At 42.2% G+C, this 12012-nt stretch overlaps 1 protein-coding gene across 2 annotated transcripts; it reads right to left on the reverse strand.

Annotated features, from left to right (window-relative positions):
• Positions 1 to 1441: 1441 nt before the first annotated feature.
• Positions 1442 to 11601, reverse strand: prpf4bb (pre-mRNA processing factor 4Bb). 2 transcript variants are annotated; one of them, XM_038730910.1, is made up of 16 exons: positions 11485 to 11601; positions 10244 to 10358; positions 8566 to 9710; positions 7451 to 7618; positions 7023 to 7181; positions 6452 to 6533; positions 6054 to 6255; positions 4811 to 4884; positions 4503 to 4593; positions 4133 to 4280; positions 3827 to 3964; positions 3547 to 3700; positions 3332 to 3446; positions 3088 to 3239; positions 2868 to 2954; positions 1442 to 2667 (listed from the first exon to the last, which is right to left on the reverse strand). In XM_038730910.1, exons 1-16 carry the CDS (start codon positions 11541 to 11543, stop codon positions 2464 to 2466), a joined length of 3093 nt encoding a protein of 1030 aa, XP_038586838.1. In that variant the 5' UTR covers positions 11544 to 11601; the 3' UTR covers positions 1442 to 2463. The 2 variants fall into 2 exon arrangements, with proteins under 2 accessions (XP_038586838.1, XP_038586844.1); XM_038730916.1 differs by having other exon boundaries at positions 2464 to 2667; positions 10283 to 10358.
• Positions 11602 to 12012: the final 411 nt, after the last annotated feature.

The following is a 12012-nucleotide window of genomic DNA, read 5'->3' on the forward strand; positions in this document are numbered from 1 at the left end:
GTCTCTTTTCCTCTTTTCATGCTGCTTTTGATAATATATGAAGTGTGTTGGATTGAATTATGGTTTTGCTTAGGGCTGGACTATATGGCCAAAAAAGTTTCATACCTTTCAATATCGATAATTATCACGATAAGTATCAAATCGTTATTTCTTTTGAGTTTAAAGGCTGATTTTTGCTCCTGAGTGATGGTGAATTGTTAATTGTGGTTTAAACTCTTCTTAATGGTCAACACTTGATGCCAAACAGTGGGTCACTTCACAAATCTGAGGTAGAACATTCAAAACAATTATGATAAAATCTTTGTTAACGAATATGCACGATCCTAATTCGTGTACGATTCAAGTGAACATTTATTGATCATTTGATATATCGTTATTGAATGCGATTATTATTGTTATTGTTTTATTGTCCAGCCCTAGTTTTGCTTCTATGGAGACAACAACCCAAGATTGAAGATAAACAGAACTACTTCTGTAGTTGTGCACACACTTTGTATGTTAATATAAATCAAACTGATTACCTCAAACCATCCTCATCCAAAGAAACCAAAACCAAGACAGTAAATAAATATATAGCTTGATGTTATGTATATGCATATACAGTATAAATCACTCCTTTAAAAAAAGAAAAGTTCCAAGACTAGTGACCATCAGTAAATTCATTCATGGAGAACATCTAGTGCTTCTAATGCCCTCTTCTGATCATCTCAAGCAATTACAAATACATTGAAAGCCATGAGCTATGCAGTGTGTGAATTTCATCCTCATGAATTTGATGGCATAGTTATCCAATTACTTGTTTGGTTACGTATTCACACTAAAAGCAGGTGTGCCCTCTTCTCTCTCTGTTGAATTAAAGCCAATAGGAGTATCCCTGGTCATTCCCATTGACATCTTTACCAGTGGTTATTCCACTACAGCCCACATCTATTTACAGACCCTTTAAGGCTTCACAGCCCATCAGCTCATATCAGAAGTCCTTTTAGAGAGCTCTTGCACCATTCCCTAACTTCCTGGATGGAGAAAAATGGGAATGTATTCTAAACTACTCTCCCATTATGCTTTTCAGAAGCTCAACACAATGTGACCAAAATGAATGGTACAGTTACACTTTCCACTGCAGAGAGGGAGCATGAGAGCTGTAAATTGTTCCAACTAGATACAAGATAGACCTTTTTACTTTTGATGCTCTGAGGCTGCAGCAATATCCCCTTTCACTCTTCAGCCATCTGCAAACTGCACTTACTGGGGTACAAGGATTAAAAAAACCTTTTGGATTGCTAACATCCAGTTGAGAAATCTGTGCAGATGTTCCAAGATTGTTTCACTTTCTATCCAACACTTTACAATTTTATATGAACCAGGCTTTTGATCAATAGGATGTACAAGACGACGTAATTCACCATTCCAACACGTTGGGGATAGAATGAAGAAAGGGGGGTTGGTATACAATAGGAAACATTTTATTACTAAAAAGTTGTCTTATACTGAAGGTCCTCTTTCAGCAGCGTTTCCACAACTACTCTTTATTGAAATCACAAGATTGTTTTTTACCACTTAAATGGAAAAAAAACCCTCTAATAAATCACACATGAAATGACAGTAACTGTGGACTATATACACAACAATGGGAGAGGAGGGGCACAGGTGTGGCATCAATAGGCCAGCATTGCTTGGTGTTTTAACACACTAGGCTCGTACAGGAGGCACTTGAATGTGAGAGCCTTAAGAGCCAGGACCTAACCAGAGTACTGGAGGGGGAGGAAGGTAAAAGAAAAACAAAAACAGAAATGCCCAGCAACAGAAAACTGACTACCTGTTTTGAAAATAAACAAAATCATGTTCAAGAAGTACATAATATGCTTCTATTCCTTCGGTTCAGACCTCAAGGCCCGACACTTGGTTAGGGGTTGAGGGATGCTGTCACATGTGGGACACTGATGCACATACAGAGCATTTACACAGGCCTGCACCACAGAAATCTAGAGCACAAAGGGTGCACATTCAAAAGCATGCATCGGTCCACAATGAGAATTGTGGTTCAATAAGAAACAATGTATTTAGATATCTGCAACTACAACAAAACTCAACTGTCTGCTGCTTGAGATTGTTAATGCAATAGACATACAGTATTTACAGGATTTATATTTTTCTTTAAAACATCTGTCACTTCAATGCCAGTTAAATTTAAAAAAAAAAGAAAAAAAAAAGTCCATAACTGCATTGCTGGGTATAACGGGAAGTTTACAATGATAAATTGCAGAATCAATGTCTTCAAGAATGGCTACCATTTAAGGATTTATTTACAATAAAACACAATTATGTATCCATAAAGAAAATAAAGTTGAGGAAGAACAAAAATCGATGACAGTCAGTGGGTTGGCTAATTCACTGCAGAGTTCCTGTCAGAGCTGGTTTAGTGGTTGGTTCTGTCCGCTCTGGGAGTGTGTGGTGTTCAGGGTGTCAGATCTTCTCCTGGATAAAGGGGTGCTGCAGAGCCTGGTTGATACTGATGCGTTTGGCTGGGTCCAGCATCAGGGTGCCATCCAGCAGGTCCTTCAGCTGCATCACCTTCTTCCTCTGGTCCTCAGGCAGTCGCTGGCCTCCTATCATGTCTGCCAACAGGTCTTTGGTGGGGTTGATGGTGCTCATCACCGTCACCTTCTCCTAATGGGGCAGAGAAATAAAGAAATGACAGAATCAAGAATGACGACAACTACAGAACATTTTCAGTATGTGTCACGCGGTAAGATCTGAACCACTACTGATCTACTAAAATAACATTTTACACTTAATTAATAATAATAATGTTAGGCCTACTTTTCATCAGGTGAGACGTAACAAAGAAGTGAGAAGGAACACCTTACCCTTTCTGTCACTTTGTCTACTTCGATGTACAGGAAGTTCAAATTCTGATCGAAGTGCTGGTCTTTGAACAAGCCTTTACGGATCATCTGAGGAGAGAAAACCACGATATTGCATCAGGCATAACTTCTTGAACACTGCATGGAACAGCAACACGTCTCACTACATCTAGGAAAGGAAAATAATAACTCAAGGAACTGAAACTGTATGATGCAATTTTACCTTGTTGGGCATCTTGCCCTTGAGGTCCATTGCTAGTTTGATCATGTGATTGTTGGAAGATCCAGGAAACAGGATTTTGCCAGTGTAAAGCTCATATAAAGTGCAGCCAACAGACCACATGTCAATCCCATAGTCATACGGCTTTCCTATGACTGAAGACAGAAAGAAATTGTGAGCCAGTTCTCGGTTTGAATGCAACTGATGAATGGTGAGATTAGCGATTTATGCAAATAAGGCAACTTACTGATTTCAGGAGCTCTGTAGAATCTACTGACAAGGTATGGTGTGATGTCGTTATCAGCAACATGGGATGCAGAACCAAAGTCGCACAGCTTCAAAATGGTCTTTGACTCATTCACCTTTCAAGGACAAAACAATAATTAGTACACACACGAGACTGTGCCATTTTCATCATTCTATAATCGGAATCAACTTTGAGATTGAGTATAAACACCGTACCAGGATATTGTCTGGCTTGATGTCAGCATGGAGGATGTTGCATCGTTTGAGCAGCTTGAGGGCCAAAAAGAGCTGCTGACTGTAGGAGCGCACAGCCTTGATGTGGAGCCCAACATCTTTACCGTATTTCTTCAACACCTCTCGCAAATTCATACTACGGATGAGAAGGACACAGGTGAATTAGTATGCGAGGCCATCACGCTACAAACGCTACAGACACCAGTAGATGCACACATCTCAAATGACGTGAACAAAGGAATAGCGTTTCCTTTTTCAGTACCTGAGAGGCTCAAATACCAGACAAAGATGCTGCTTGTGGTAGAAGTGCCTGAAGAGGCGAAGGCAGTGGAACTTGTCATCAGGATCTGCGTCATTTAGCTTTTTGAGGAATTCTAGCTCTTTCAACCCAGTCTTCTGCCTGTTGACCAAAAAATAAAAATATATGTTGTTCATCAATGCGAATTCAATCAAACAGCCTGTTATTAACAGTACTGTATTTATATAGTTGTTTAGATATAAAACATTGAAATTTGTTTTTAGTTCCTATAAAAAATTAAAAAAAATAGGTAAAAAAGGTCCGACTCACATGAGCTCATTGTTTCGGATGATCTTGACTGCCACCTCCTGGCCGGCTCTGGCAGTGTCTCTGGCTCTGATCACGTTGCTGAATACTCCCTGGCCAGTGTAGCCGTACACATCATAGCGCTTGTCAAGTGTCTCCCCGATGTTCACCCCTAAAAAGCAAAACAACCCACACACTTGTTAGTGACAAGGAGGCTGCTTTTAAAAAGGTAACAGACACAGATGTGTGTGATTAATGCACTCGACAAGCCTTATATTAAGTTATAATGGTACAGTACATTGCCAGGACATTAAGCAAGCACTGATAAGAGTTTCCACCGATATTGACACAGCCCACATCACAGACATGACACCTGTCATGAGGCAGCACTTACGGTAGTAACCCTCAGCATCCGTCCAATTGTCCCTGAGGTTGGGGTTCTCCTTGAAGTCCTTCCCTACACCTGCTGCTCTCATCCTGGCACTCTGCAAAGCACCACAAAAACTAGGTCATTTGCTCAGCACCAGCTGCTCAGTCTTCAGTTGTTTCCTATTATCATTTTCTTTACTGAAACTCCAGACAAAGGCAGTGTAAATTATGTACATACTACAATTTAGAGGAAAATTGTAGGAAGAGTAACTCTCAGATGTACAACAACATTTGACATTTAGATTTTCCTAAATTCCAAGTAAAAATACTTACATCAAAGTCAGCAGCAAACATGTCATCTGACTCTGTAAACATGTCAGGGGCTGAAGGTTTCTTTGGATTGGCTCCTGAAACAAACAAAAAAAACAAAAAAATAACAGGATGAGTTTCTAGTCACCCACCATGTTGTAAAACAGAATATCTGGAACGTGTTTGATTCACATACTCTGCAGAGATCAAAATATGCTGCAGGTGGCAGAGACACCCAGGCTTTGGATTACAAGCCAGCAACTGAATGAACACATGACAGAAAGAAAGAAAATTAAAATCCCTGCATCACACAACTCTGCATTTCTCACACAAACCAAGGCACCAAATGTCATTTTAGTTTTGCATAAGCCGGTATTCTTTGGCCAGTCTGTGATATAACAGCGTGAAAGAGGCCACAAACAATGTCAGATCGTTCCAAACTGCAGGGAAGTGCAAATATGAATGAACTTTTATAGTTCAAAGAATTTAAAAGGCAGGCAGAAATGCTACCAATCAGGTTTCACCTTTGTACATTTCACTTCCTCCATATCTGCTAACCTGACCATGACTGAACTTGGAAACTGTAATTGTAAGAATGAAGGCATTTTGCTTCCAATGAAAATCAAAGAGATTGCTGTCCCTGGAAGAGCTTTTAGCTGTTCAGGTTCTGATCTCCTCCATGTTCACAGAAGTCTGTGCTCTTCAGCGATGCAGTGGAGCAGAAGATTTTCTTCAGAGCTACATTTCAAAGGTTCAAGTGATGGACGAGGCAAGAGGGAAGATACGCTGTAATATTCAGTGGTTACCTCGGTCAAGCTAACCCCATTCAGCCACAGATATATGAACATATGGAGCCACTTTTATACTTGACCGCTTTCCAGTTTAACTAAGATTTCAAGCCAAACAGTATTGATGTCTTCTTGGAAACCTGTGTGATCGTCCCTCAGACTAGCAGATATGGAGGAAAAAAGCACTGATTGGTAATGATGAGAGGAACTATATCCGCCACGTGTGTTTAGGATTGGCCGATGCATGTGCCAACATGCACATAAATCTGAACAATTCCTCTGTGTGTGTGTGTGTGTGTACAAATATAGGGGAAAGATGTTTAATTTTTGCATCTTTTTCCGATATTCCACAAACATTTTTTAATTAATTAATTGCATGTTGACATTTGCAGCTGACTACGGAGCACACACCTGGCGGTGTGGTTCATTCAGTTGGCCTTGTATGCCAACAGATTTGATTATTTTGACCAGGACATTACCGTCTTTCTCCTGGGCGATGAGGTTGTGCTTGGCTTTGATGCTGGCCTCAAAGGTGTTGAGGTTCTCTCGTTCATACTCCTTGACATCTGCGGCTACTCGCTCCAAGATGTCATCAGGTGAGGGTGAACGGCTGCGTGTGCTGCTCTGAGGGCTGCTGGGCTCCGACACCATGTTGGAATCCTCATTCCCAACCTTGTATTTCTGTACAATGGCAGAAATTGCGTGGCCTTAAGAATACATCTTAAACATCATAAGTCATGGACATTTGTTGTGTTATTTGTTTCCAGGTAGACAGACCACTATATTATGAGCATGACTTCTGGAACTTTTTCACAAATACTGGACTGACATGGCAACTAATAAAAATGCAGGCTTGGATCAATAGAAACATACAGACCTGGACAATAGCCATGCGCTGCTGGCGGCGCTGTTCAATGAGAGCCTCCTCATCTACCTCCTCTCCATCAAAGTCCTCTAACCTGCAAACACAAACAAGGCTTTAAGAAATATGGAGCACACGTTCCTGTTCTGATCAGGACCAACATGAGTACAATCTGAGGTAGCACAGCTACTACACATTGTCTGACCGATTTCCTAAGTGTGAACTCTTTTCTTTTGCAAAGAGCAGTTGCTATGAGCAAGCTTAATCCAATATCAGTCAATTAGTTAGCAGTCATGTTTGAGGTCATGGTAAATTGTTTCTAAATAAACTTTCAGTCGATTGTAGTGATTGAAGTATCAGATCAGCACCCTCTGTGTTGCATACTGTGAATTTAACAATACAGAATCAGAGAGGAAACTGGTAAAAAAAAAAAGTGAAATTTTGCATTGTCTTTCAACTAAAATAAAAAGTAGCTCATGTTGCCTTGATATAGTTTCACATGTAACGCACAATATTAAATCAACTGCCTCTATATGTAGAGCAGATGTCCATGGTTTGCCTCTTCTATATGCTTTTCTTTACTCACACTTCTTCCTCTGAGGATTCCTGGTCAACTTTCATGCCCTCTGAGAGGCTGCCCTTGAACTTGTCCTCGTCTCTGCTGCGTCGTCTTCTCCGCTCCCGATCGCGTGACATTGAGCGTCGGTACTGTCTGAGTCTGCCATATCTGTCTCTCTCCCCAGACCTACAAAGCACAGATTGTTTATTACCTCAAAAGTTTGAACCTGAAAAATGTCTTGCCACAATAATACTGTGTTACTACTGGGAGAAACCAAATGCAAGCAAAGCTCCAGAGAGAAACACTAACACAGAATAAGTCAGAGACAATGTCTCCAAAACATGACAAATGCCTGACTGAATATAGACAGTCAATTTGGTTACATTTAAAAACATATAAGTGTGACTTAAGCCGTGAGCAGATATGGGTGAAAGTTGAGTAAACAGTGCCATCACCTGTGTCCCAGTGGAGATCGTCTGCGGGGGGAAGAACGGGAACGTCGACGTGGTGACGGGGACCTTCGTCTTAGAGGTGAGCGACTCATCCTGCCACGATAGGGTGCTCTGGGACTGTTCTCTCGTGATCTCTCTCTGCCTGGCCCCGCATCTGGCCGAGGGCGCTTCCTTTAGAAATGCCAGGGGAATGGACGGATAAGCTGAACTGGACATTCAACATAAGCCCCTTTTCCACTGCATAATACCAGCTCAACTCGCCTCGACTCTACTCACCTTTTTGGATTTTCCATTGTAGAAAAGTTGTACCTTTACCTGCTTACCAGGTACTTTTTTTCGTATCACCTGCGTTGAGATTCCAAGCGAACTGAGGCGATACTAAAATGTGACGTGAAAACACAGCAAGACTACCGATTGGTCAGAGAGAATCGTCACTATTCACTGCATCATCAGGAAGGGAAGGCGAGGGAAGACTGCAGCAACCCGCGGGAGCAGCTCCCGAGGCTGGGCAGCCGCCCACTCACAGAGCCCTCTGGTCCCACTGTCACACAGACCGCTGCAGCAACAACGGCAGAGGAAAACACAGCTATAAGGTTTTCATACCGCTTGTCTGTCTTTACATTCTGAGTAACGTTTTAACTTAAATCAAGAGACAGTTGTATGTCGGTCGCTGGTGTGTGTGTGTTGCATTGAAAATTATGTCGTGGCAGTTGTGTGTAGCATCGCTATGATGACCAGCTACATCGAGGGGTACTATCTGCAACGGAAAACTGAGGACGAGGGATCAAAAACCGAGTCGAGTTGAGCTGAGCTGGTACTGGTCATGGAAAATTGGCAGTAGTCATTTGAACAAAACTCTTAATGTGCAGAAGAACCGTGAAGGACCATCAGTGAAAGCTTTTAAATACTGTATATAATTGTATTTTTGCCATTTCACAAAGCTACTCTGAAGTCCTATGTTTTAAAAATGAAAAATAAAATGTCAATTACTTGATCTCTGTACATCTTTTAGAATCAGTCAGATTGTTATTGGTTTGTGTGGCATTTCCCTCCAATTCACCCACTGCAGTCAACTTATTTTACTGAGACAAGTTATGAGTTAAGTTATGTTCACCAACCTCAGCGGTGAGTCCTGCCTGTCAGCATCCCTCCTCCTGACGTCTGGCGAGCGGCTGCGGCCTCTCCTGGGTGGGGACCTTGTTCTGGATGGAGAGTTGCTCTGTTTCGATGTCCTGTCCGAGGCACTGGCCGAAGGGTGGTGGGCATCTCTGTGGCGAGGGGACACGCTCCTTTTTCGGATGGGGCTTTGAGGCCCTCGTCTATGAGGGGAGCGATTCTCTTTCCCAGATGAAGCGTCCTTGGACGGGGACTTTGCCGGTCGCTTGTCCCGGTCAGCATCTGAGCGACTTGGGCGTTCTCGTACAGGTGATCTGGAGCGTTTGCCCGCTCTCTCCTGGTTTGGTCTGTCATCCCGCTGTGGAGAGGAACGTTTATCAGTGCGGCTGCCTTTCTGCTCTCCTCTCGAGCTGGAGGGGGAGTTGGACTTCCTAGTTCTGTCCTTGGACCTGTCAGTGCTGTCCGAACGCTTTCTGTCTTTTGACCTGCTCCTACCGCGGCCTCGATCTTTAACCCCCGAGTCCTTGGAGGATTTGGTCACCTTGTCCTGCTTAGACTCCTTGACCTGTGCTAGCCTGTCCGCAGACTTACTCCGACTACGACGCTTGGCGCTGGACTTACTGCCCTCTGTTGAGTCCCGTCTAGATTTCCCACTCTTTCCCCCCCTGGGAGATATGGGTTTACCTGAGGTGCCCCTTTGACGCTGTTCTCCATTCCTGATCCTAGCTTCCCCATCCTCTTCGGATCCAGAGTTATAACCCTGAAGGATCAAGCCCATGCCCGACTGAACCTTGCCCTCCATCAACTGGCTGTCCAGCTCAGCTTTGATCATGGCCCTCTGTTTCTCCAAATCCTCCAGCAGGGCCCTGTCGTCCAGACTTGGATTTCCGGAGGAGGGGGAGGATTCAATTTTTCTGTGGCTGGAGGCGCCGAAGAGGACTGCACCAGAGGCGGCTGAGGCCTCTTTGCGTTTGTGTTTCCTGTGTTTGTGACGATGCTTGCGTTTGCGGTCCTTGTCCTCATCAGAGGCATGCTTGTGCTTTTTGTGCTTACTACGATGCTTGTGTTTTTTCCTCTTGTGTTTACCGCTGCTACTGTGATGTTTGGACCCCTCTTCCATCTTTTCGCCATTAGTCACTGCCTCCTCCTAGGATGAGACAACATATCAGATCATCTCATTTACATTTTTAGATATGTAGATATGAACATAGCAACGATCTCTTTTGTTAGATTTTATGTGGTTGCACTCTTTCAGATTGTATGAGCAGAGTTACAGATGAGGACTATAATGTTATTGAATTCTAATTAGAGATCAACAGCATGGATATGGGCATTTTTTAAGTTATGTATTATTTCTCTATATGCATGCTAGTTAATGTAGGTTTGTCTAAGTATTTGTGATGTGCTTCTATTCATCTGAAAAAAGTATCTCCCATCATAATCCTATAAAGAAAACTTAATTTAGGGAAAAACAAAATATCAAGAAGGGGACAGGACTCGACAAATAAAATCAGATGCCTGCCTAAATATTATAAAACATTTGTTGTCCAGATCAAGGTGCAGACGTGGTGCACCGCTGCCACTTCAGCTTTAGACAAAGAAAATTGAGACTGTTTCAGTAAAAGTGGATTTAAACTACATTTAAGGTAGAAAGTTTAGATCAGAATTACGGCTTCATACCACTGACGATATTGGGGTCTTGCTGCCATCCACCCCTACCTCTTCTTCTTCCTCCTCCGACATGTCTCCGCTGTCTTCATTTCCACTTCTTTCATGGCTTTCCAGATCCTGCTTCCTGTTTATAAGAGAACAATCTTAAACACTGAGCACACAATATTACACATTAGTGCAAAAATGCCCAGTCAATTAATCACAATTTTTGATAAATTGACAATTCTGTAGGTCACACTGATTCAAAACGAATCCACATGTTATCAAGCTGATCACGTGTCAGCCATGACATGACCGATCTGCAATAAATACAGTTTCTATACCAAAATCATAGTGTATTTACCACATGAAAACGAATCATTGCACTAATTGATAACGACTATAAACCCTTGCCCTATTAATAGGTCATCCAGTTTGTACAGTGCTGTCTATTGTGGTCTCTCCCCCAAACACTACTGACAACTAGCAGTTACACACCAGTGACTTTTAGTATTTCCCACCATCTGCTGTGGTGAAATCGATTTATTTCACTTCAGTAGTTCAGTAATACGACCACAAACAAAACAAACTTTGGCAGATGTTTTATATCCATAGTATCAAATTGCTTATACTACAGTGTTTTTAGCAGGTGCGGTAAACTTGCATTTAGATAAGGTAAACCAGGGTTACGTAATGTGCCGAATTAAAACACAAAGCAGTAACGTTAATAAAAATGGCCGCAACTTTTAGCGACAGAAAGCTGCTTGTTAGTGTGGCAACGACCACGCAAACTTATTTACTTATTCGCTCTTCCCCGCAGCAAGACCGCCAAGATGATTTTCACTCACTAGCTCGGATCCGCTAACCGTTCTTAGCAAACTTCAAGCTAGCGAGCTAGCTACATCCTAAAGGTAGCTTCTAGCCATGCTAACTTACGTTTAAGGAGCGCTGTTTACCATCAAATAGCGATGTTTGATTACATGTGTCCGGACACTTATATTTTATGGAAGACAATACACAACACTGTAGTTCATACACACTTGTATTTGCTTTGTGTTCAGCGAAACTTAATGCTATGTAAGCTAAAGAGCGTTAGCTAGTTGGCTAGGAACGTTAGCCAGCCGCTGACAAGTAATTTGGCCCCGGCAACAACGTGAACATGCTCCTCTGCGGGCCTCCGCTGTTCTGACTTAGTTCGCGTTTGATTTCAGATGAGGAAGACGCTTGCACCTTATTCCCACGAACGTCTTATCTTTAATTAAACGACTTACACGTGTTCGTTCCCATTATTCATTCTGCTGGACGCGATGTCCATCTCAACGTCGGCCATTTTCCTCGGCTGAGGAGCCTTTTCTTCTTCGGTTATTTGGACCACAGAAGTGCAACGACGAAGAAAATACTGATGTGCCCTCTGTTGTGCTGGCGACGCACTGCAATCGGGATGTGCGCACTGAAATTTGTATTTTGTCCACCAGGGTGTATGTTTGTGCAGCTTAAAGTCAATAAATTAACACAAAAAGAGGTTTGAATAAATATCAAATCAAATCATATGTTATTTACAGTGCAGAATCACCATGCAGCATCACTCCAATACACTTTCCAAAAAATACACAGGATTAAATACAAAACGTGAAGACACAAGATAAAACACACAAGACATATATCATATCAGGGTAAAAAACAGCAAGAATGAATGAATAATCAAGATGTAAAATAATTAGCTGGCATGAGTTGACAGAGCGGTGCCAACAGGACTGCAGGAACTATTCGTTTCTTGTCTGTTTATTATTAATAAACCT

This window comes from Micropterus salmoides, unplaced genomic scaffold (assembly GCF_014851395.1).
Source record: "Micropterus salmoides isolate LMB-PRFRI ecotype aquatic unplaced genomic scaffold, ASM1485139v1 Ms_hic_scaffold_1, whole genome shotgun sequence".
Lineage (NCBI taxonomy): Eukaryota > Metazoa > Chordata > Actinopteri > Centrarchiformes > Centrarchidae > Micropterus > Micropterus salmoides.

Coding starts and splice junctions, on each gene's coding strand:
- prpf4bb (XM_038730910.1), bottom strand. CDS start 11,543: ATGGCCGACGTTGAGATGGACATCGCGTCCAGCAGAATGAATAATGGG. Junction 4,885..6,053: donor CATCGCCCAGGAGAAAGACG/GTAATGTCCTGG, acceptor TGTTTGTTTCAG/GAGCCAATCCAAAGAAACCT. Junction 4,594..4,810: donor TGTTTGCTGCTGACTTTGAT/GTAAGTATTTTT, acceptor GGTGCTTTGCAG/AGTGCCAGGATGAGAGCAGC.